Genomic DNA, 26,705 nt, shown 5'->3' with positions numbered 1-26,705 from the left:
GCTGCCTGCTTTCCATGAATTGTTTGATCTTTAAATTTACTCAGTTGAATTTTTAAGTTATTCAGCAACCCTTTGAGAGTTGAGTTAAAGTTATATTTATTTACTTTGCCTTGTTACAAAAACAATTGAAGGTGACTGAAATCTCAAAATTCCTAAGAGCACCACTAGAAGTTCAAAGGGAGATAAGGGCATTTGGTAGAGCCTTGAATGCTAATCTCTGTTCTGCAACTAACCAGAGTTCTCAATGTGGAGTCTGTGGAACAACCTGTAGAGTCTATGGAACAACCTGCTAAGTTCTGTACTCTGCTAAGTTTATTTGCAAATAAGAATTTTTCTGCCAAGAGGGTACATTGCTTTAAGCAAATTCTCAGAAGTCTAAGGCCCAAGGAAAATTAATAGCTAGTGAACTACATACAAAAAATTTGTCCTTTTTATACCTTAGTTTTTTAATCTATAATTTATTTTGGGCTTTTTTAAAGTTTTATTTTAATTCTAGTTAGTTAACATATAGTGTTATGTTAGTTTCGGGTGTATAATATAGTGATTCATCAATTCCATACATCACTCAGTGCTTATCATGACAGGTACACTCCTTTTACCCCATCATCTATTTAACCCATCTCTCCCACCTCCCTCTGGTAACCATGTTTGTTCTCTTTAGGTAAGAGTCTGTTTCTTAATTTCTCTTTTTTTCCCTTTGTTTTGTTTCTTAAATTCCACCTATGAGTAAAATCATATGGTATTTGTCTTTCTCTGACTGACTTATTTTCCTTAGCATTGTACTATCTAGCTCCATTCATGTCATTGCAAATGGCAATAATTCATTTTTTTTTGCTTGCTGAATAATATTCCATTGTGTGTGTGTTTATATATATATCACATCTTCTTTATCCATTTATCAATCAATGGACACTTGGGCTGCTTCCATATCTAGGCTATTGTAAATAATGCTGCAAAAAACATAGGGGTGTATGTATCCCTTTGAATTAGTGTTCTTGTATTCTTTGGGTAAATACCCAGTGGCATGATTACTGGATCATAGGGTAGTTGTATTTTTTTTTTAAGATTTTATTTATCTGACACAGCGAGAGAGGGAACACAAGCAGGGGGAGTGGGAGAGGGAGAAATAGGCTTCCTGAGAAGCAAGCTTCCCACGAAGCAGGGAGCCCGATGCGGGGTTTGATCTCAGGACCCTGGGATCATGACCTGAGCTGAAGGCAGATGCTTAACGACTGAGCCACTCAGGCACCCTGGGTATTGTAATTTTAACCTTTTGAGGAATCTCCATACTGTTTTGCAGATTGGCTGCACCAGTTTGCATTCCCACCAACACTGCAAGAGGGTTCCTTTTTCTCCACATTCTCGCCAAAACCCGTTGTTTCTTGTGTTGTTGATTTTAGCCATTTTGACAGGTATGAGGTGGTATCTCATAGTTTTGATTCATATTTTCCTGATGGTAAATGATGTTGACGATCTTTTCATGTGTCTTTTGGCCATCTGTATGTTTTTGTTGGAGAACTGTCTGTTCATGTCTTCTGCCCATTTATCAAATTGGATGATTTTTTTGTGGGTGTTGAGTTGTATACTATCCCTTTATAGGATATGTCCTTTGCAAATATCTTCTCTCATTCAATAGGTTGCTTTTTAATTTTGTTGATTGTTACCCTCTGCTTTGCTGTGCAGAAGCTTTTTATTTAGATGTAGTCCCAAAAGTTTATTTTTACTTTTGTTTCCCTTATCTAGGGATAGACATATCTAGGAAAAAGTCCCATCAATGATAGTCAAAGGAGTTACAGCCTGTGTTCTCCTCTAGGATTTTTATGGTTTCAGGCCTCATGTTTAGATCTTCAATCCATTTTGAATTTATTTTTGTGTATGGTGTAACAAAGTGGTCTGGTTTTGCCAACATAATTTGTTGAAGAGACTGTTTTTCCCACTGGATACTCTTTCCTGCTTTGTTAAAAATTAATTGACCATTATCTATATAGTAACTATATAGTTGTAGATCTGTTCTGGGTTTTCTAATCTCTTCTCTTGATCTATGCATCTATTTTTGTGCTAGTACCATACTGTTTTGATTATTATGGCTTTGTAATATATCTTTAAGTCCAGAATTGTGATGCCTCCAGCTTTGCTTTTTCAAGATTTGCTTTGGCTATTTGGGATCTGGTTCCATTGAAATTTTAGGATTGTTCTAGTTCTGTGGAAAATGCTATTGGTATTTTGATAGGGATTGCATTACATGTGTAGATTGCTTTGCATAGTATAGACATTTTAACAATATTTGTTCTTCTAGTCTATGAGCATGGAATGTCTTTCCACTTCTTTGTATTGTCTTCAATTTCTTTCACTAGGATTTTATAGTTTTCAGAGTACAGGTCTTTCACTTTGTTTAGTTTTAATCCTTGGTATCTTATTATTTTTGGTGCAATTGTCAATGGGATTATTTTCTTAATTTCTCTTTCTGCTGCTTCATTATTGGTGTATAGAGATGCAACAGATTTCTGTACATTGATTTTGTATGCTGCAACTTTACTGAATTTATCAGTTCTGGCAGTTTTTTGTTGGTCTTTTGGGTTTTCTATATAGGGTGTCATGTCATCTGCAAATAGTGAATGTATGACTCCTTCCTTACCAATTTGGATGCCTTTTATTCCTTTTTCTTGGTTGATTGCTGTGTTTGTCTGATTGCTAGTACTATGTTGAATAAGAGTGGTGAGAGTGGACATTCTTGTCTTGTTCCTGACCTTAGGGGAAAAGCTCTCAGTTTTACCCCATAGAGGATGATGTTCACTATGAGTTTTCGTATTAGGCCTTTATTATGTTGAGGCATGTTCCCTCTAAACCTACTTTATTGAAGGTTTTTATCATGAATGGGTGTTGTTCTTTGTCAAATGCTTTTTCCATGTCTATTGAAATGATCATACGGTTCTTATCCTTTCTCTTCTTGATGTGATGTAACATGTTGATTGATTTGCGAATATTCAACTGCGCTTGCAACCCAGAAATAAATCCCACTTGATCGTGGTGAATGATTTTTTTTAATGTATTGTTGGATTAGGTTTGCTAGTATTTTATTGAGGATTTTTGCATCTATGTTTATCAGGGATACTGACCTGTAGTTCTCTTTTTTAGTGGTGTGTTTATCTGATTTTGGGATCAGGGGGATGCCTCATAGAATGAATTTGGAAGTTTTTTCCTTTTCCATCTTTTGGAATAGTTTAAGAAGAATAAATATTAATTCTTTTGTAAATATTTGGTAGAATTTGCCTGTAAACCCATCTGGTCCTGGACTTTTTTTTGTTAGGAGTTTTTTGATTACCGACTCAATTTCTTTGCTGGTTATTGGTCTATTCAAATTGTCTATATCTTCCTGTTTCAGTTTTGTAGTTTCTATGTTTCTAGGAAGTTATATCTTCTAGGTTGTCCATTTTGTTATATAATTTTCATAATACTTTCATAATTATTTGTATATCTGTGCTGTTGGTTGCTATTTCTACTCTCATTTGTGGTTTTACTTATTTAAATCATTTTTCTTTTTTTTTCTTGATGAGTCTGGCTAGGGGTTTATCAATTTCATTGATCTTTTCAAAGAACCAGTCCTGGTTTCATTGTTCTGTTGTTTTTTTTAGTTTCTGTATCATTTACTTCTTTTACTGTTTTGGGGTTTTGTTTGTTCTTTTTCTAGCTCTTTTAAGGTGTAAAGTTAGGTTGTTTGAGACTCTTCTTGCTTCTCAAATGAGGCTGGTATTGCTATAAACTTACCTCTTAGAACTGCTTTTGCTGCATCCCAAGGGTTTTGGACCACTGTGTTTTCATCTTCATTTGTTTTCATGTACTTTGTAATTTATTCTTTGATTTCCTGGTTGACCCATTCATTGTTTAGTAGCATGTTATTTAGCCTCCATGTATTTGTCATCTTTCTAGATTTTTTTTGTGGTTGGCTTCTAGTTTCATAGGATTGTGGTCAGAAGAGATGCATGGTGTGACTTTGATCTTCTTGAATTTGTTGAGGCTTGTTTTGTGGCCTAATATGTGATCTATTCTGGGTAATGTTCTGTGTGTACTTGAATGTGTATTCTGCTGTTTTAGGATGAAATGTTCTGCATATATCTGTTAAATCCATCTGTTCCAGTGTGTCATCCAAAGCATTGTTTCCTTGTTGGTTTTCTGTTTAGATGATCTGTCCATTGATGTACCTGGGGTGTTAAAGTCCCCCACTGCTATTGTATTATTATTGGTTAGTTCCTTTATGTTTGTTATTACCTGTTTTATGTATTTGGGTGCACCTATGTTGGGTGCATAAATACTTAAAATTGTTATATCCTCTTGTTGGATTGTCCCTTTTATTATTTAATATATAGTGTCCTTTCATTTCTCTTGTTAAAGTTTTTGTTGTAAAGGCTATTTTTGTCTAAGTATTGCTACTCCAGCTTTATTTTGCCATCCATTTGTAGAATAAATGTTTCTCTGTCCCCTCACTTTCAATGTGAGTTGTCTTTAGATCTAAAAGGAGTTTCTTGTAGGCAGGATGTAGTTTGGTCTTTTTTTTTAATCCATTCTGTCACCCTGTCTTTTGATTGGGTGTTTAGTCCATTTACATTCAAAGTAATTACTGATAGATATGTATTTATTGTCACTGCATTTTTTTTGTGGTTGTTTCTTAAGATTTTCTATGATCTTTTGTCTTTCATGGTTTGGTGATTTTCTTTAATGATATATTTGGATTTCTTTCTCTTTGTTCGTTGCATATTTATTAGTGGTTTTTGATATATGGTTACCATTAGGTTTGTATATAACCTCTTTTGCACATAGCAGTCTATATTAAGTTGATGGTTGTTTACTCCTCCGACGTTTTAGGTATATGTTGTCATGTTTTACATGCTTTTGTGAGTTCCTTCACTGATGCTTTAGAGAAATACTCATTGTAACTGCTTTTGGTATCCTACAGTTATACTGTCATTTTTGTCTCCCCTTTCCACTCAAAAGAGTCCCCTTTAATATTTCTTGCAGGGCTGATTTCATCATCATGAACTCCTTTAGTCTTTCTTGTCTGGGAAACTCTCTCTCCTATTCTGAATGATAGCCTTGCTTGGTTGAATATTTTTGGCTGCAGATTTTTCCCATTCAGCACTTTGAATATATCATGCCACTGCCTTTTTGCTTGATAAGTTTCTGCTGAAAAAGCCCTTGATAGACTTATGGGGTTTTCCTTGTAAGTTACTGTCTTATTTTGTGTTGCTACTTTTAAAGTTTTATCATTATCACTATATTTTGCTAATTTAATTACAATATGTCTTTGTAAGGATCTGCTTTTGTTGATTTTTCTGGGGGGTCCTCTGTGTCTCCTAGATCTGGATATCTGTTTCCTTCCACAGATCAGGGAAGTTTTCAGCTATTATTTCTTCAAATAATTTTTTTCTCCTTTTCTTTCTCTCCTTCTTTTGGGACTCCTTTTATATGAATGTTACTACATTTGATAGAGTCACTGAGTTCCCTAAGTCTATTGTCATTCTGTGTAATTCTTTTTTCTCAGCTTTCCATTAGTCTGTCTTTTAGCTTATTAATTTGTTCATCTTCTTCCAGCCTGCTGCTCATTCTCTCAAGCAGATTTTGTTTCTTAAGCCTTTTATCCCTGCTGTATTATTCCTTATCTGTGTTAATGGTCTAACCGATGACTTCCACTCTTTTGTAGAGTCCAGTATCTTTATGAACATTACTTTAAATTCTCTATCAGGCATATTACTTATATCTTTCATTTGGATTTCTGCCCATTGCCTTGTCCTGTTCTTTCATTTGGGACAAGTAACTTTGTCTTCTCATTTCTAAGTTTCTATGCCTATTTCTGTGTGTCAGGAAAGCCTCCTGATCTTGAGGTTAATGGCCTCATGAAGAAGAGGTCCAGTAGTGCCGTGCCATGTGGTGTCCTGTTCCCCAGGGCCTGGCGCTTCTGGGAGCGTCTCCAATGTGTGCTGCATGTGCTCAGCTGTTGTGTCCTGGCTGCTTTATCCTTCAGGGCAGTCATCTGCAGCATCTCTCTTTGCCTGTTGTGGGCACTCTGGTTCCTGGCCTGAATGTGGCATGTTTTAACTAGGTGTGCTCTGGTCTGTTTTTGAAATGAGACCAGTCACCACCTTTGCTGGAATCGAGGCTCCACAAAACTCCCACACTGGTAGATACAGTGTGAGCAGGAGTTTGGGCAAGTCTTCTGGTGGAGGGGGCCAGCTGTGCTGGGACTGAAGTAAGCATGACTGGGAAGAGTGGTTCCCCCAGAGCACTTGGTGGTAGGGCTTGGTGTAAGCAATTTAGGTAGGGAGAGTGGGTGCTGCATTGGCTCCCACAGGAAGCCCTGTGGTTTGCTGAGTGGTGGCAGAGGGAAATGGCAGTTCCTTTGTTACCAGAAGGGTCTCTCCACAAATTTTGTCTCTTTGGGATGTGCTCCAAGATGAGCAAATAACCTCCCCACTGTGTGCCCCAGGTGCTCTTCAGATCACTGTTTCTAAGCTTACATCCATCGGTTGTTTGACTACATTCTCTCCAAGAGCTGCACAGTGTCCTTGGGGCTCTATGTCAGCCAAGCCTGCTGACCTTTAAAACTCCAGGCTTTAAGTCCTACTGGTTTCAAGAACTTTTAAAATTTGGCCCCTCTCACTTTTGAAGCCAACTGCTATGGGGATTCATTTTCCTGTGTGCTCCCCTATGTGTTAAGTCTGTCTCTAGCCCTTCTCCTCAACTACAGCTCCCTGCCCACCACATTGGCCACAATCCATTTCTGTCCCAAACTGCATCTCCCCCCCTTCCTACCTTCTTCAATGTGGCCTCTTTTATTCTTTAGTTATAGAGTTTGTTCTGCCAGTCTTCAGGACAATTTCTGGGGTATTTGGGATGATTTGATAGTTATCTCATTGTATTCGTGGAATGATGTGAGCCTAGGGTTGTCCTACTCCATGCCATTGTCTAACCTCTGGGCTCTAATCTATATTTTGATTAAACACCTTATTTCATGAATGTACTGTGATGATTTTTCAAAAAGACAGTAATATGTGAACATGCTTTGAAAGTTACCCATCTTTTTAAAAAAAGGTAAAATATTCTTTTTTTAATACTAAGTAAAATGTTCAGGGTATTAGCATTACATAGGGTACCAAAACATTATAGAAAAGCGTTTATCTTAATGGCATTTACTCAACATTTGTATGTCTATGAGCTGAATGCAGGAAATAGGGATGAATAAAACGCCACTGTACACATCCTACGCCATAGGACATAGACCCATGGATTACAAGAGCATTTTAGAAATACACTCAATACCTGTGGAGCCCAGAGGAAGGGCCCATGGAGTGTGGATGGCAGATGAGTGAGTTGAATGCTTCTTGGAGGCGTTATCACCTAATCACCTAAAATGAATGCCTAAAAGGAAGGCATTCCTGGCTGAGGAGTCAGCATGAGCAAAGGCAGAGAAAACAGAAGATAGTGTATTGTGAATATGTGTGCATGAGTGTGTGTAAGGTAGAGCAAGTCAGTTAATCCTGGCACAGAAAATGAAAAGCAAAACAAGAGGCTATCTATGCAGCATGGGCCAGACCAAGGAGGGTTTTGTAGTTTAGGCTAGATTCTGAGCATTATCCTGGAAGCTAGACGGAGCTTCAATGTTTTAAGCAGGGGACTGAAACTATTGGATTATGTTAATAATACTCTGGTAGTACAATGGGAGGGAGAGGGGGCTGGGATAGGAAAACTAGTTAGGTATTTTTTGTGTTGTTTCAGGAAGAGATTTGCAAGTCTGAAATGTGAGTTTGAGGGAAGACAGATCATAACATTTAGTAGGTAAATTAACAGGACTGAGTTTGATCACGTGTGGGGTGGGAAATCTCACTTGGGTGGTTGGCTGAACCCCCAAATGAGGTAGATCTTCAAGAATATGCTAAGTTTGGACCTGTTGTATTTGAGTAGGTAGGTATCTGGGTGACAAGGCATCATAGAAAAATTCAGAGGTCTGGGCTAGAGATATCAATGCATAGAAGCTTTAGCAGATAGGTGATAGCTGAGACCATGAGAATGGCTAAGATCAGCCAAGAGGAAGGTGGAGATAAATGGGACAGGACAACATTTAAAAGGTGTGAAGAAGAGCCCAAGAGAGAGAAGGGGCCCCCATCATATTACAACACAGACACAAAGGAGTAGTTTCAATTATTAGCAGTGGCAAATAGCGGAGAGATCCTCTGGTAAGATAAGAACTAAACACACTCAGTTGACAATCAGGAGGTCACTGTGTATGAGGGATGAAGACCAGATGGGGATGAACATGAAGTGAGGCAGTAAATGTGCACAGCTTGAGAACTCTGGATGTGAATGGGAGAAGGGAGAGTACAGCTGGTGTTATCAAGGGAGTTAGTGTTTTTAAAAGGATGAGAGAAATAGGAACATGTTTGTTTCTGAGGAGGAAAAGAAAGTGAGAAGTTGAAGATAAAGTTATTTTTTCCCCCGAGCTCAGGAATCTGGTAGAAATCTTCATGCTACTCAGGAAGACCTCATCAGAATTAAACTTGTAGCCAATTAATTCATCAGGATTGCTCATAAGCACAAGAGCTTAAGTTAAAAACTATGTCTTCCTGAAGTTTAAGTCAAAGAAGTAACAGCTCAGTAACCAATGATAGAATAAAACAAAAAAATAAAGTTGGTCAGGATAACTTTTTAAATTGAATTTTGTTGTCAACAAAGAATGATGCTTCATTTCTCTGGGATGAATATAAATCAGTGTAAACCAAAATTGTATTTTTTTGCAGAGACGATGCTATAAACCGGTAGAAAAGTCAATTGGCAACTTCTGCTCACCAAGAGAGTAGCACAAGCCATGAAATGTGGTAAAAGCCCCATGTCTCCTGTGAATACTACTACTACTACTACTACTAATACTAAGTCACCAAGAGTCTATACCAATAAGGTGAAGGCTCAGTTGCCCTGTGGTAGTCTACAGGCAAATTCCTGATTATCAAGGCCCACTTCTATGTTCGTTAAAGAAATTTTGGTGAAGTTGGTAATTTGATTCTAAAATTCAAGAACATATTTCTCTTTGTTAGAATAACCTAAACAAATATTTTCCTAAGTTTTAATAGAACAAATAACTGAACCAAATAAAGATGGAGTTGTCTCTGGGGAACAGGTCACAATTAGAGAAACTTCAAATAAAATAGTAATTTAAAACGAGGTGGGAAGAACCTGGATACATGAGAGGTGACTGGTTTTATTTGGCTGCAGAATGCTCTGGCTGCTTTTTTAAAAATAACTAAACAAAATGTAAATCTTAAAACATTCAAACCATTCAAAATAAAAAAATGCAATTTCAAAAATGCACTTAAAGGCTTGAACACTTGGGTCTATGTCATTGGAAGGGGTGTTTGTAGCACACTAATAAAATCAATACATTTTTAAATTGAGATTATTCCTTCCCTCCATTCATTATGTCAGCAAATATTGACTGAGTGCCTGGTAAAGGACATCAAACCTTCGGCAATATACAAAGTGCTTTTTATCAGTTTGTACTTGTCCATGCGTGCTCAGACGCTTTGGAGAGGCTGAGCTCCTCGTGCAGGCTGGCCTGGGTCAGTGGTCTCCACTGCCCGATCCCTTTGAGGCTCACACAGCTCACTGTTGCTGCCTCCTCTTGACCTCCTGGTCCCTTCCCTTCATTCACTGAACATGCTGGTGCCTCATACAGCTTTCTTCTACTACTTCAACTTCTGCCGTCTTTCTGGATGATTCTAATGTCCACTGTCCAACCCAACTGCCCTCTCAGGTTTCCTGATCTTGTTTTGTGTCTCATGATCTTCTGCATTTAGCCACTGCAAGGTCCTACCTTGGAAAGTACTACACCATGAACTTGCTACACTCCGGATCATTAATCCAAGCATCCTGGTCTGAGCCTAGTGTTTTCTGTCCTTCCAAACCTGCCTGTTCCAGCAACTCCCAGTAGATCAGAGCTGCTATCAGACTGTCCATCGGGCTCCCTACTACCTTCCCAGTGCTCTGCGTAGCCCTCATGTCCTTACCTATCCAGTTTAGATATGTAGGACCATTATTTCAGCAATTACTCAATTCTCATCCCTTTGTTTTATCAGACTCATCTGTCAAAACACCAAGTATCTCCATGTTCTCTGTGTCTGTACCCAGGCATCAGGGTGCTACTATGGAAGGGAACAAAAGAATCACAACTTTCACTTTTAAGTTCTCAGTCACCAAACAGCTGGGTCCTCCACACTGTTCTGTAGTCCTGTTATACTGCCCACAAAAACTATTTTAAAACCTCCTTTTTCAAAAGCCCAATCCCCTTTGGTCTCTGACTTCATCGAGAAAACCACAGCCTGCATGTGCACCTATCCCACTCCCATCTGCAAGCCTGCCAGTCTCTCGACCAGCGCTTTGGACCCCATCGTCTTCCACCCTCTTTGGACCCCAGCACCATCCTGGAGTCCTTCTGGCTCTGTTACCTTCAACTTCTCCCTCTTTCCCGAGTCCTTTTCAGATACAAAGCAGTAGCTAAAAAGGGAAGGGAAGAAAGACACACTGTTGCCTCATTTCTTGCCTCCTTTTTACATCCAGAATTCATTGTTGTAAGGCGGCCGCTTTCTGCTGTGTGCCGTCTCTACCGTGGAGGGAATGTCCGTAAGCCACTCGGTATTTCCAGGTTCAGTCCAGCGGGCGCTTGTAATCCCTCACTCTGCTCGGTCTCTGAGCGGCACCAACACCGTGCAGAAACACTCCCTTCTTTCATCCTTCCTTTAATCCTCCCGGTTTTCCCTGCATCTCTTTAGCGTCTACCTGTCTTCTCTGCTTAGCTTCTGCCACTTACCTTTTTAGAGTTCCCCTGGGTTTGCCCTGGGTCCTCTTTTCCTTACACCCTCCAGCAGAGATTGGCACATTTTTTCTTTAAAGGGCCATAAAGCAAATGATTTTAGGCTCTGCAGGCCTTAAAGTCTCTGTCACAACTTCTCAGCTGTGCCACTGTGGCGTGAAAGCGGCCACAGGCGATAATGGGACCAATGCGGGTGGCACCTGGAGACCCTCGTGTCCCTAATATCCACATTCAGGTGTCTCCATGGCGTCTCAGATCTTAACCTAGGACTCGTGCCCTTTCCCCCCCCAAATCTGATCTCCCTTCAGTGTCCTTAGTAAGAGGCACTGCCATTCAGATAGATAGCTGCACGAGGCAGGAAGGAGAGCAGTCGTCCTTGATGCCTCTCTCCTTTTCTCGTTCTTTGAATTGGAGGAATACCTTTAAAAGGGGGTAAATCTCGAAATGGCCAGTATTTGAAGCACACAGTCAACTTTATCATTTCACTAATAGAGCTAAACTTTATTTCCATGTTTATTACATGTTCACCTTTGATGTTGTATACATATTAGAATTAACATACAACTTGGGAGAAAAGCTGGACATTCTCCACTGAATGGGTTAAAAAGGAATGTGAAACTACAAAAATCCTTGTTGAAGTGTTGAATTCTAAATTATGGCAAACAGAACAATAATTACCTTGCCATTTTTCTCTTTCTAGTTCTCCAAGATGAATTTCATTATAAAATATTTTCGTAACAATTTATTTAAAGAAAGGAAATAAGGGCTAATCATTAAAACCATTTGACTTGAAGTATAGCGTACAAAAATTAAAGAGTCTTAACGCAGAACTCCTATCTTCTATTTAAAATACAAATACTTCATGATATTATGAATTGAGAGGGATTAACTGACGTCAACTGCAAATCTAATGACTTAAGCAAACCCATACATGCCATTTGCTTTTGTCTGGAAGATTTAGGCTGATTTAAAGGTGATACACAGCAGAATTCTATTTGATAACTATGTCAACCATTTGCTACTGAGAATGGGGATGGCCAAATATTAAGTGCTTAGTCATAGAAATTCAGATGAATCAGTTCCAAGGGGCTAATTAATCATTCCCCCCCCCCCCCTCCAATCTATGGCCATGTTACTAACGTACAGAGTTTAGCATTCACTGAAAGTTTTAAAATAAAACTCCTCTAGCTACTCTGAAACTGCTGAGATTCACAGTACACAAAGAGTATTGTCTCTAGTATAATTCCGATGTTTAAACAAAATCAAAATTACTGGTGGTTATCAAAGTTGTTATTTGGTAATAAATGTTTTTTTAATTCTCTATAAGCCCCTTAGCACATTTTGTGAAGAAAGCTGTGTTTTTAATACTAACTTTTACTTAGATACATTTAAAAGAATCGGCTTAAAATTATTTTCCACTAGGAATTACAGGATGAAAACTCTTAATAAAAGTGAATAATGCTTATTATTCTCAATAAACAAGTGTTTAGAATCATCTGCAAAAACCATGTTCTTTTTAATGATGTTTTTAAGAGACATTATTCTACTGATAAATACCTTTCTCATGTAACTGTTTAGGACAGATGATTTATGGCTTTTTAATTTTTAGTTTCACATTTAATGTCATGTTGTTAAAGCTTTCAAAATCAGTCTTCCAAGATCAGATTCTTAAATAAGAACAGAAAGGACAAAAGAGAGACAAACTCCTTATCAACATAGCTTCCTCCCTTCCCTGGAAATCAACATTTCTCTTAAACTTCAAGGCACACACTCCTTTTCTTAGACCCCAGGAGTCGACAGACTTTTTCTGCAAAGGGCCAGATAATTAAACTTCTCACGCTTTGTGGGTCATATGGTCACTATGTAACTACTTGATTTCTGCACTGTCCTGAGACAGCAGTCATAGACAATAGGTATTTACAAAGGAGAGCAGTCTGAACTTGGCCTGTGGGCCATAGTTGGCCAACTCCTGCCTTAGAACAGATGATGTAAAAACTGGTCTCTAGTCAGATGTGATGACTGACTCAGAATCTAGCAGTTAATCACTCTAGAACATTTTGATGTTGAACACGTTGAATGTAGCCAACTTACTACTCTTGGTTAAGATTCTTCTATTCAAACTCATGTCACCATGCTTTAATTTATCCTCATTTAAGAACTTGCTTGAGCATTATTTATTGAGGGATTCAGTTTAAAATTAATAAATGATGTCCATACAATTTAATATCCAATTTAATTTTTAAAAAACTTAATGAAAATATAACAGAATCAAAACATTTAAAATAAGTACACTCACTACCCATTCCAGTAATTCATTTAAGTCATATCAACTATAGAATAGGAAAAATAAATTCAGAAGTGTAATTACTTTAAAATACACTACTTCCACTTTTGTTAATATTTTACATTTATGTATATATTCTATAGTGGAAGCAGAAATTCTCTCTAAAAACATCTCCTTAAAATCTTGAGGTGCATGTTAGAGCCACAGGCAATATCTGACATATAAAATTGCAGTACAGGCCTTCAAATTTGGCATTTCACTGGTACAATACAATGACCAACGTATATAATCACTGTACAGTGCCTAGACATTCCAGTAAGAACCATTATTTTCTTTAATGTAGAATGATTAATACATATTCTACAAGGGGCAGTGAGGTTAGTAATTCTATAGGGTATGTCCCGACATAATTTTCAAATTGTACAATAACACAAACAACTCTGTTAAGGCCATGTTTTATTTGCTGATTAATGGACAAAAGGCAATGTAATTTATTTTCAAGTATTTTCTTGAAAGTCTGTGCTCATAAAAATCATGAAAAGTTGGAAAGACTGTTAAATCACTGAAACTTTAAATATATCTTACACAATCTTGTTTGTACAAAAATACAAGTTAAATATAAACATAAAGCAATCAATGATTTTATGCAAATCTGTTTTATGTGATCTTCAGTTATATATAAAAGTTTCTGGGTTCTGTTATTTGTGAAAAGATCAATACCAGATTGAATTACTATCTATTGGCAAAGGGCCCTAAAAAGCTTACTTTAGCATTAATCTTTTACATGGTTAAGTGCATTTCCTAATTTGAGATCACCTAAACACGGAAAAAAAAAAAAAAAATGAAAGGGCAGTATGTCCATAAACCAACAAATAATTTGGCTGCAATGTATCATAAAACACAAAGAAACCCCCACACATCTGTACAATAAACATTATATACTCACACGCAAGGTGTCTACGTGCGTGCATGCACGTACACACACACACACGCAGGCGAGCACACACACCCACTCATAAAGCCTAATGAGGTGCTACTTCCAGTTCGATATTCAGCTTTGCATTTTTTCTTATTTCATCAAATGAATAGCTTTTTGTCACCTTCCCATTCTTGAAGACAGTATGGAGAAGATCCTGTACAAACATAATAATACTAAAATGTAATGGTTATATTAGACTATCAAGCAAAATATACTTCAGTAATGCTTTGATGAATCAGACTGACTAGTCAAATACAGAGATGTTTGATGGTGTTCAAATTATGAAATAACTTTATACACAATGCTGGTGGAGCAGGCAGAGAGCATGGCAATATCTAAAAGGGCTATGTAAAAATATTTAGCTTTAAAAGAAGCAATAATCTAAATATTCTTAAAAGTTTTCCTTGAAGGAAAAACAAAACAAAAAAAACCCCACTAGCTGATCCATCTCTATGTTTTCAGGTGGAAGATGCCTGCTGCCCAGAAGAGCCATGCTGTTGCTGATCATCATGACTGACAGTGAGCGAGGAGAGCCTGCCAGACCTTCCCTTGTTCCTAGACAACGGGCTCAACACTGATTAAACTTACCAACCCTGGAATTTAATAAATTTCCTAGTCACTGAGTTTTGGACTTAAACAAAAAAACCCCTAAAAAAAACAAGAAACCAAACCAGAAACAAAAGTAAGTATTGATTTCCTTGATGAATGCACAGTGACTGATTTAAAAACTGTGTATATTCCAGAAGTTACTGATACATGTAATCCATTTGATCTATGCAAGGGTAACAATCGAGAATTAAAACTAAATCCCCTTTTGGGTCTGGTAAAGCCACTTGGTCTCCCTAAGGAACTGTCTGCCTGCCTTTAGTTTCTCTTTAAAACACCCACAGACATAATCTGTCATGCCTAAGTTTTCCATTAAGATTGAGGTTAGTGACCTTTTCTTTCATAAAGTTAAGTACTATCAGAGAATGGTGGTTCCTACTCTTAAATCAAAATGGCATTTAGGATTATAATTGATTACTGCCTCAAACGTTCTAGAGTACCATTTACATACTCTTAAAATCAGTGCCTTTTTAAAATCATAGTTAGGTCTGTGTCTAAAATGTCTCTAGTCCATCTGGAAACACTTGGTAGCTAAAACAGTTAAGTGAAGGCTACCAAAGCCCTAAACAACAGGCTAGACCTAAAAGTTAATTTAGGTTTGATTAAATACTTTTCATTAAAGACAGAAAAATATTTTGGCTCAAAATCTTTAAAGAATATCAAAGTAATATACTTTAAGCAGAATATCTGATATGGTATTAAGAATCCATAGTAATAAATTAATGTTTGGTATAAACTTTTTTTTTTGGTATTAACTTCTTTCTGATAATATGAATGTTCATGAGTAGTTTCCCTCTAAAAGTGAGTTTTTTCAATCCAGTGGCTTAAATAAATTTTGTAACTTCTGAGTTCACGAATATAAGTGTACTTTTGCATGTTAAAGACCGTTAGATCATATGGACCACTTCAGCACACTAGAAATTTTTCCAGTTTGGTTGATTTGAATCCAAAAACTTGGTTAAGTCTAGGTTTCACCATTATTATGTCATCAGAATCCAGTCCTGGCCTTTTCATATCTTACACTAACATAACATAATTTGCTTTATTTTTAAGCCCAGAATTGCTGTGAGAATCATATGAGACTAAAGAAAACTATCTCGACTGGATACTGTTAAGTTAAAAAAAATAGTTATCTTTAAGAACATCTCAGAATTTGGATAGCCCTTCCTTTATTAAAATTACCAAAGTTTTACTCTAACATCAATAGCTTCCTTTAAGTATTCTTGGCTACTCCTCTTCAGAAATTATTTGCTGCTAAATTGGCAGTAAGAGTAAGATCAAATACACAAAAGCTTGTTGAAGCTCATCAATCACTACCCTGCGGGTCACTATGTGGAAGAACTTTTACTTTGTTTTTTTTAATGTTATAAAGTTTTTCACTCCATTGTATGCCCAATCTCACTTAGGATCTAGCCCCGTCTTGCTTTTCATCTTATTTTGGTAGGCTAGGTCAGCATTTGTACACTTTTTACAACAAAAGTACTTCGTCCTTCAAGAAAAAATTTGTTTTGAAAATAATTAAAAAATACAACATAAGAGCCCCCTTTCTTAATTTGGAAAGCTAACCTACTGTTAAAAAAAAAAAAAAGATCAGCATAGATAACATACATGACCATATTCCTCAAGGTCTCCTTTTCCTTCCTCAAGTGTAACAAAATTCCCTGCTGGTGTCCTATGTAAAGATAATCGACCCTTTTTGGATCTTTTGTTGGGATCAGCAACTGGGTCCTTGAAGACATTAATCTGGAAGAAAGAGAAGTAAGACTAATCAGGAATGTGGACTCAATTCCCATTAAAGAAAAAAGTTTATACATAATTTATACATAAACTTTAGGTACTTTATAGGTATAACTAAACGAATCCACATCTGGCTTTTAGAAGCATAACTCTAGCCTGTGTTGGAGGACAGAGTCCTCTGTTATGTAAAGTATGAACAAAATCCAAGTACTGAATATCCTTTCTTACCACTGTAGATAACTACTACTCTAGTTGTAGGACGTCACTGAAGTTAACATGTAACCCTTAAGGGATCTTTTATATTTTGCATTGCCTTTAACTGATTCAACTTATAGCACATGCATGCTACCGAAAAAAAAAAAATCTATGTCAAATGTATTATAGAATCTGTGGCAAGGGAACTAGAATTTTTACTAAGGTAAAGGCTTCCATTCATTCCATTACTTGATAACCTCTCCTTTTGTTACTTTTTACTCATTCCTTGTTATTGCGAAAAGCAAAGAAGACCTAGAGAACCTCAAGAGAACAGAAGGTTTGTTTAAAGATCAGAAGGTAGGAGGCCAACAAAATAGAAGCAAGTAGTGATCAACCCCAGAACTTTCCAAAGACAGACAGAAATGAAGTAAAGCAGGGAACCAACCCAGGTGTTCTGAGGAGTTCTTAGTCTCCCCCACTCCCACCTTTGGATCCACAGATTCTCAAAAGTCTATGAAGGGTCAGGGCAATTGCTGTTCAGCTGCCTGAAACAGACAGCTTGGGTTCCCCTGTTTTAAGGCTATTAGAATGGGATTCTGGCATCACAACTCCAACCTCATGCTGCACCTTCCTAAAACACTGACAGTGCTGACATGCTTAGCTTTAGTATGTGATGGCTAGGTTAGCTGGCATTCCCACTCGAAATGGTCAGCTCTTTGACTCAAAGGTAGAATACTGAAGCAGTGGGAAATGACTGGCCTGTATCATCTCTTAAATTTTATTCTTCCTCCTCTCTCCAAGTCATGTTATTTTTTACCTAATGTCTCTCTTCTTTGTTTTGAGTCAAAGTCAGTGGTACATGTAAACATACTATGAGTTTAGGACCATATCCTTCAGTAGAATGCAGTTATTCAATGCAACAGTCAGACATAGAAGTTAACACAGGAGTAAAAGTTGAAGGACATACCCCAAGGCCATTGGTTACAACATAACTACACTTGAAGGAACAATTCAAAAGATCTCTTGTTAACTTCTGTAGCAAAGCTCCACCAGAACCGAAGGCAATGTTTTCAATACTCCATTTTTTTTGCTTCATGCCTTCTACAATCTAGAGGATTAAAAAACAAAAACTAAGTAATCTGATAAAGGTTATTTTTGCTGAGTCATACGGATGAATAAAAATATCCCTAGAGCCATTTTATAACACCATACATGGTGAGGTAAGAGTAAGGCCTGCAGAGTTATATTCCACATTTTCTCTTTTAAAAGACCTACCCACCTCAAAAAGGTATAACTGTGAAAGGAGGGGATTTCATTCCAAGCTCCTGCATGTGTGGTGTTGCCATTCTGACTGTGGTTAGGGTTGGGGGAATGAAAGAAATGAGGGAATGAGAAACAACTGGTGATAAAACATTTAAGGTTTTGTGTCTACCGCAGGAATATAGTGTATAATACATAGGATAGACAAAATATGTGTTAATTGACTGTTTATGTTATTGGTGAGGTTTCTGGTTAATAGCAGGCTATCTGGAGTTAAGTTTTGGGGGAGTCAAGAGTTATATATGAATTTCTGACTGTGCTGGGTGGAGGGAGTATAATAATGCAACTCCTGCATTACTCAAGAATCAACTGTTTATAAATTTTAAGCAATTAACAGAAAAGACATATGATCATAAACATTTATGAAAAGAATCACAGCTGTACTTAAATTATTAATGTGCTATTTACCAAACTGATAAGGAACTTAATTCTAAGGATTGCTTTACTGGAACTTTAATATAAAATACACACCTCTTGTAAGGTATTAATATCTACTCCGTCCCCTTGAATAATTCTAAGATAAGGTGGCAGCAACTTGTAGCCCTTTGAGTTCTCAGTAACAGGGAACTTCTTACCCAAAATATCCAAAACCTGTAGGGGAAAATACAGACCCAACACAAAATAACTACAACTGAAAAAAAAATGTGTAAAAGCTTTCCACAGTTAAAAAAATGACTTTGCTAGACAATCTTGAGAATATAAAAATTGATCAAATTACTTAAAACGTTTTACAACACTATGTACAAGCCTTCTAAAATTTAGTCTCAATTCCTTTTGATTACATTAGAAACAGACATGCTATTTTTCTCTCATGTCAATTTATACTGTAAAGTTGCTCAAAACACAAGTTTTCTCCTTCCCATTTTTCAAATTATACAGATTCAAGAAAAAAACCTTTAACATTAGGAAATTAAAACAGTAAATATAAGTGAGCAGAGTGGCCCAGTGAAAGCATGCGGGCCCATAACCCAGAGGTCAATGAATCAAAAACAGTAAATATGGTATTTTTAGTAGGTATATAAAACATCATTTGACAAACCTATAATTATGATTTGGATTTATTCTGCCTATGCCCAACAGTTTGTTTGGCTTACTTATTTTTTTAGATTTATTTACTTGAGAGAGAGAGAGCAAGCAGGAGGGGCAGAGGGAGAGAGAGAGAATCTTAAAGTGCGAAGCCTGATGTGGGGCTCCATCCCACGTCCCTGAGATCATGATCAAGAGCTGGACGCTTAACCAACTGTGCCAGCCAGGTGCCCCTGTTTGGCTTATTTTGTCTGACAGAACCCAAATATGAATTACAAACCTCAAAGAAATTATGATATGCACAGCTGGAAATGAATCATATATAACCCAAGTTTCTCTGGAGTTCTCATTTAAAGGTGACACCCATTTTTTTAAAGACAAATTGCATATTATGCAAATCATCCCGCTCATTCATTGCCTACTAAGTTTTATTTTATTTTATTTTAAAGATTTTATTTATTTATTTGAGACAGAATGAGAGAGGGAGAGAGAGCACATGAGAGGGGGGAGGGTCAGAGGGAGAAGCAGGCTCCCTGCCGAGCAGGGAGCCCGATGCGGGACTCGATCCAGGGACTCCAGGATCATGACCTGAGCCGAAGGCAGTCGCTCAACCAACTGAGCCACCCAGGCGCCCCGCCTACTAAGTTTTAGAACAGCTGAAATTCCTGAACACTGATCTAAAATTTCTCAGAAAGCTTGGTCAGAGATATAAAAGAACTACCAGACATATATTTACCCCCAATCACTCCCTTTTCCTAAACAAAGATTTTACCAATGAGAAAATTACATATTGATGACTTGGTTTATTCTTAACTAGGTCAGTACATTTTTATTAGGTAACAGGGAAAACATGAAACCTGTTAAGTTTGCTAAAACCAAATTTATTAGTATTTCAGACTAAGACCTTCAAAATGGCCTATTATTGAATGGAACAGGAAAAGACTTCCTTGGTTCTATATCCCCCTTTCTCAAGGGTAAGTAATTTATCATCTAATCATTAGCTGGGAAAGTGTGGTAAAGTGGAAAGGCAGGAGCCAGAAAGATCTATGTTGGGTATTTGGCATATTTTACATGTTGTGTGACCTTTAGCAAGTTATTTTAACCTCTCTAAGCCTGTTGCTTTGTCTATAAAACAGATGGTAATATTTATCATAGGGTTTTCATAGAGCTTAAATGACACAGCTTAAATAAAGCACCTAACACAATATTTTTCTAGTGGTAGGCATCAAATAACCTGCTCTTACTACTGATTTTCAAAGAAGGCAAACCAAGTCCTGAACGCTAAAACAAAACAAAACAAAAAAACCAAAACAGCAATGCTACATTGAGGATCAACAGCATCTCCAAAGAATCACTATCTAAGAAGTATTTTCGAATTCTTTTTAATTCCACGTCACCTTGCGTGTATTTCTTTTGCACTAAAAACTTCAAAGGTATAGCAATGACTTGTGGTAAAGAAAACAAACCACAAACTTGGTAACCAAATCACAGGATTAATGTTACTAATTAATTTTCAAGGTAAGTAGAAAATACCTGTTCAATGTTATTATCTATTTGACAACATATAAATAACCCAGAACTTTGTATCCTTGGACAAATTTATAACACCCCTGGGCTACAATTCTAAAACAGATAGTTCTGAAAAGGCATGTGCACAAATTAAAATAGTACTGATATAGCTCATCTACAGGCATTTTAATAATCAAGTTATGTATTAAAATTTACCTTTAATACAGTGTCCAGAGGATTTCCAGAATCAGGTCTGATTATCAGCGGTGCCTCTCTACTTCTTGACAGTATTAGATGTCTTAGGTCTTCACCCCATATTTTTTCACATGCGTTGTAAATGTCATAGCTATCGCTGACCACAGATACAGGCACTGATGAAAATTGTGTTACTATATGTTCAAAAGCATCTTTTTCACGGTCTTTCCCCCAAGCTGTTATGGTACTAGAAAACAAAATGAAAACAGATTTACTTAGGCAGACACATCTATTGCTGAATCATCTCTCATGTACCATACTTACACCATCAACAGCGCAAAGGTGAGTGATTTAGCTTAATGAATACACATCATAAGGTTCATTGACTATTTGGGTCATGACACCCCCTGGCTGAAAATAACTATAGTTATTTTAACTTAAAGTCATAGTCACCCAATTTTTTTTGTATTCCTGAACCTACTCATTTTAAATCAGTTCACTAGGGGCGCCTGGCTGGCTCAGGCAGTAGAGCATGCGACTCTTGATCCCAGGGTTGTGAGTCCGAGCCCCATGTTGGGTGTAGCGTTTACTTAAAAAAATCAAATCAAATCAGTTAACTAAAAAAAGCACCTGCTGAATGCACTCTGTACATTATGGCAAGATGTCAGAAAGAATAAACACATATTCCTATTTTGCTAGGCAATGCAAGCACTTGGCTCCCTTCTGTGAATTTTCAAAACCATATACCAATAATAGCAGGGACATATATTTGTCTTTTTGAACTTTAAAAATCTTATACTTAAAGGCAATTACTTAGGCAATTATTTGTACTGTACTATATATACACATAGTCAACTAACCCTTTACTGGTTATATTTTCAAATGGCCAATATGAGGCAGTCATTTATTTCATCTATAGAGTATCCACGACTAATTAATACATGCCCAGGGACTGTAAGGATTTTAATACTTAGTTTGGGCAAAACATAATTAAGATGGGAAATAAAATGTGAGAGTACGTATTAGGCAAAAACTGCTATAGTGATTTTTAAAATGTCCTCAATAATGATTCTTCTTATTGAATAGATTAATAATATGTAACAAGTACTTCTTGGCTAATAAATATAAGTCAAACAATTTAATAATGAATTTGAAAACTGTTACCAATTCCTCATGCTAAGCAATTTTTCCTTCTCCCTAATTTTCCAGTCTTCATCTCTACCACTTCCGTTTTTCTAGTAAAATAATGGGAAGACAACCCATTCATTTATTGTCTAACCCATGTAGGTACAAGTTTATCTCAAAACTATTTAAAGATTTTATGTACTTGACAGCAAGAGAGGGAACACAAGCAGGGGGAGAGGGAGAAGCAGGCTTCCCGCGGAGCAGGGAGCCCGATGGAGGGCTTGATCCCAGGACCCCCGGATCATGACCTGAGCTGAAGGCAGACGCTTAACAACTGAGCCCCCCAAGCGCCCCTCAAAACTGTTTAAAGAGTCATACTAATCTATGATTGAAACTGTCATTTCGTTACGGGTTTTGTTTCTTCCCCCTAAAGGACTGGAGTAAACTATTTTCCCATGCTGTCAATGATATGCTGGTGCTAACAGAGCATGGACACTTCAGGGTTATAAAGACTTAGCTATCCAGAGACTCCTTTTATCTGAAATGGAGAGACAGCATGTCTAGTCCCATACAACTCATTCTGGAGCGAACGCTCTTCCTGACAATTTCAGAGTCTGCCAGTAGCTCCGAAGCCAGCTCCCTACTTCACACCAGCATCTGCAGGCTAAAGGGAAAATTAAGACATGGATGAAGAGCAGCCCCTTCTTCCCATCAAGAACCACTACTGTCCTCTTTAGAAGGATGGAGAGAATTGAGCTCAAAGAATACCAACACTAGAGAGCTTTGCAATGTAAGCATGAACTCATACAGGTAAAGCTCGTCGCCGACACAGGGATGTTTTCCCAGCGCTGGATCAATACAGCCACCTAACTCTGCTCTTTGTATCACCGACCACACTTCATTGTTCATTTTTAGTCTTTTACTTGTTTTCTCTTTGGTACTTGAACTTCCCCGAAGCTTGCTTTCTCATGACTTCAGTGACCTCTCCCCCATTTTTATTTATTTTTTTCCGATTTCTGTGGTTTCTCTTTAGTCTCCCTCAGAGGCTGTGTTCTTCTTCAGTCTAACCATAGGCTCTGACCCAGTGCATGCTTTCCTCCATCCACCTCCCTTTGTGAAAAACACTCAAAATCCCCTTGTGGTAAGGGTTTCCAAAATCTATACCTTAGAGTCCAGGTTTTTCTTCTGGACTTGTCAGGTGGGAAGATGATTATCTTTATTATATCGATCACTGTGGAGACATTTCCTACAGCACCCTCTACATAATCCATTTGTAACACCTATTTTTCTGATAATAATATTAGGTATATGGAGCTCATAAATATTTGTTCAATGAATTCTACTAATGCCATATTCCAATTTCCAGCATCAAATCAAATCATCTTTCCAAAGTTTGAAGGAAAGATTATATAATAGCATGTTTTTTTCCCTCCTCAATGTTCTGTTGATTTATTTTTGTTTTACTTATATAGTTTAACAAGGCAGTTTTACATAAGCTCAAAAAAGTAGCATTTTCTTAACCACATGATGTACAATTTTAAATTGGGTTCCGCATTAAATAGACTAATACCTCTCTTAAATTTCTTGGTCAACCAAACTCTCCCCACATCTTTGGGTTCAGTGGGGTTTTTTAAAAAATGTGTTATCACTGGCTATAAGAAAGCATGGCTTTGCTTTTGCACATTCTCAGAAAAAGTAAATCAGGAATATGAAAACCATTATATGAATAGGGCAAAATAAGAATCTAAGTTTGTGAACTGGTAGTACACTGGGAAGAAAACAGAAAAGTCCTGTTAAAACAAATGACAACAGCATATGTTTAAGTCCAGATTTGTATATTAAAATATTTATAACAATAATGGCAATGCTCTTTTAGAGTTCTCTTGTCTTGAAGTTATTTAGATGTTAGCTCATTTATCCTTAATGACCTTCTGATGTTGGAGACCTGGAATTTTAGCTCCTCCTTTTGGCTGGATGGACAAACTGCTCAAGGCCACCTAGATTGTCAGCGTAGGATTCATTGGGTCACTCAGATTTCCCAACTTTCAGTCCAAAGCTCCTTTCACTATACCATGCTATTGTTTAAAAGACTTTTCTATTTAAGAACATCTGAAATATTCTTATATATTAGAGTCAAATTTACAAGTGTAGCAAGTATTATGAGACTTTAAAATGGATTTCACTCTGTTTTAACATGAACACACTAAGAAAATATGTCTTTATTCTCAGATTTATAGTATCATACTCGTGATGTTACTACTATGAAAACAAAACCATCAGTGAAGAGTCTAATATACGGATACTACTTACTTTTTTTTTTTTTTTTTTAAGATTTATTTACTTATTAGAGAGCATGAATGGGGGGAGGAGGAGAGGGAGAGGGACAAGCAGACTTCCTACTGAGCGTGGAACCTGACGCAGGGCTCCATCCCAGGACCCTGAGATCATAACCTGAGCCAAAATGAAGAGCCCGCTGCTCAACGCACTGAGCCATCCAGGTGCCCGCAGATACTATTTAAGTTTTTAGAAGATGGACATACATCTAAGTCCAAAATAAAAATACTGTAATGCTAGAACCTTCATCTGTTGATGACATGTCTTGACTGTGAGAGTATTCAACAGGGCCCTACTGATACAGCAATGCCCATGAATGTTTGCGGAATCTACCCTCTACCAGCCCCAACCTAATCATCAAGTTTTAGCAATTTCATCTCCCAAGCTCATGTTTAGCCACTTCTTTCCATTCACTGACCCACTGGGTTCTGCATCTTGTCATCTCTCCAAACTGTTGCAACAGCTTCCTATTCAGCCTCCTAACTTCTTGTTTCTGTCAATTTATAGGATATCCTGCTATCAAAACAATCTTCCTAAAATATTTCTCTGATGACAAAGCTCCTTATGCTCAAAACGTCAATGCTCACTCTCATTTGAAAAAGTAATTAGATTAACCTAGCATGATGTGCAGTTAACATTCAATGTCAAATGAATTTGAGGGCCTTTACTAACCTGTCTTGGGTCTACCCCTATGTTCCCAACAAAATCTCCATTACGTTTCAGCCCGTATCCCCTAAACAAACACATTCACTCTCCTCTTTCACTCCTGCTCTCTCAGGACAATGCTTGACCTGTGGTAGGCATGCAATAAAGATTATGTCTGCCATTAAATTTTGCTATTTATTCAAGAAGTGATGATTTCACATAACCATCTCTACAAAAAGCTTTCTTGATCCTGCCAGTGAGGTAACATCTTTCCTTTCCTTCCCTTGTACAACTAGAGCACTTTAACTTCTTTACAAGTACTTCATCAACAGAGCAGAATGTTGCTAGTTTATTATTTTTATACTGAAGACAGGGTCCATTTCTTGTATCTTTCTATCCCTTATAGCACCCAGTAGATTGCCTTGGATAAAACCTCAGCTTTATTCTAAAACTCACTGCTGGTTTTAGCACCCTGCGATATCCAAGTATGAGTAGAACTTAATAAACTTCCCCAAACTGATTACAGTAAATAATTTTGGTTATTAAGAACCAGAAACTATAAAAGCTCCACTGACTTTGAATGAAGTTAAATGCAGGAGCAGAGCAGTTGCACTCAAGATTGTAACTGCCTTCTCATTTAACTTGAGCTGGCTTAGCCAGAGCCGATAAGGAAGCTTTCATCAAAGGGCCTTGCTCTTCTACAATAGAGGGTACTGGGTCCAGGTGACAATTTGCAGGGCATGCAGAAAGCAGGAAAGTGACCAAGTTTTACAGGGAGTGCTCCTAGATTTAACAAATAAAACATACCTGCATGTGGCAACAGAGCAGTTCTTAAAAGTTCTTAAAATAAAACTTACATGGCAATGAAAGTGTCAAAAGAAAGCTCTTCAACAGTTTTTATTAGGATGGTTCCAAGTTCTCTCTCTGATACTAATCTTTAATACCTACTATAAATACTGAATTTGTATTGCTTACATTTGTGAAGATTTACTGTAGTTCCTGGCTTGTAATTAAGCAAAACATCACTGAATCACCAATACAAGAGTGAAAAAAAGTCATTTTAGAAAACAAATGTTTAGATAATAGGAGGATGAAAACAGAATTGTACCTGTGTTCTGCTGCTGGAATAGAATAGCCTGGAACAGGATCTTTCGTTCCATAGTATTTTTTAACAAAAGCAATTCCTGCTACTGTATCTGTTCCTTTGAAGTTAACCAAATGAGCAGACGCTCCTATGCCAGCAGTCTGGAAAATAAACCACAAACCAAAATCCAACAAAAGAAAAAGACCCATGCTTTGAGGTATAAAGTGTATCTCTCAAAGGAATTGTCTTCAACTATTCTTTTTATTTTTTTTTAAGATTTTATTTATTTGACAGAGACACAAGAGAGGGAACAAAAGCAGGGGGAGTGGGAGAAGGAGAAGCAGGCTGCCTGCGGAGCAGGGAGCCCGATGCGGGGCTCGATCCCAGGACCCCGGGATCATTGACCTGAGCCGAAGGCAGACACTCAACGACTGAGCCACCCAGGCGCCCCGTCTTCAGCTATTCTTGGAGAGATATTTAACTATTATCAGAGATAACACGTCCTATGACAAAGATCCAGTTTTCCTAAATATTTAAGGAGTCAACTGTTACCTCCTGCAAGAGACCTACTGAATAGTGACCCACCCCCATTTCCCACCAACCTCTTTTCCCTTACTCTGCCTTGTGCCTTTTTGTAGAACATTATCTGACACCTGCTAAATTTATTATAATATATAACATTATATGTCTGTCCATCCATCCAATATATAAAGAATAGGGACATTTGCCATGTACTCTGAACAGAGGCTAACACAGAGTAGGTACTTAATATATATATTGACCGAATGTCTGGAATTTTAAAATGTAGCCTACT

The 26,705-nt window shown here is 37.4% G+C and overlaps 1 protein-coding gene across 1 annotated transcript in view; it reads right to left on the bottom strand.

The window, feature by feature from the left end:
- Positions 1 to 11,330: 11,330 nt before the first annotated feature.
- The window catches only part of NAMPT (nicotinamide phosphoribosyltransferase), a 37,761-nt gene continuing 22,386 nt past the window's right edge, over positions 11,331 to 26,705 (bottom strand). Inside the window, exons 6-11 of the mRNA XM_021682932.2 lie at positions 25,916 to 26,052; positions 20,725 to 20,950; positions 18,445 to 18,564; positions 17,621 to 17,761; positions 16,330 to 16,464; positions 11,331 to 14,269 (exon numbers count right to left, since the gene is read on the bottom strand). Coding sequence (XP_021538607.1) covers positions 14,159 to 14,269; positions 16,330 to 16,464; positions 17,621 to 17,761; positions 18,445 to 18,564; positions 20,725 to 20,950; positions 25,916 to 26,052 — 870 coding nt within the window. The 3' untranslated portion in view covers positions 11,331 to 14,158. The remainder of the gene's footprint in view (positions 14,270 to 16,329; positions 16,465 to 17,620; positions 17,762 to 18,444; positions 18,565 to 20,724; positions 20,951 to 25,915; positions 26,053 to 26,705) is intronic.

This window comes from Neomonachus schauinslandi, chromosome 12 (genome assembly GCF_002201575.2).
Source record: "Neomonachus schauinslandi chromosome 12, ASM220157v2, whole genome shotgun sequence".
Lineage (NCBI taxonomy): Eukaryota > Metazoa > Chordata > Mammalia > Carnivora > Phocidae > Neomonachus > Neomonachus schauinslandi.
This window is presented reverse-complemented; position numbering and strand designations above follow the sequence as displayed.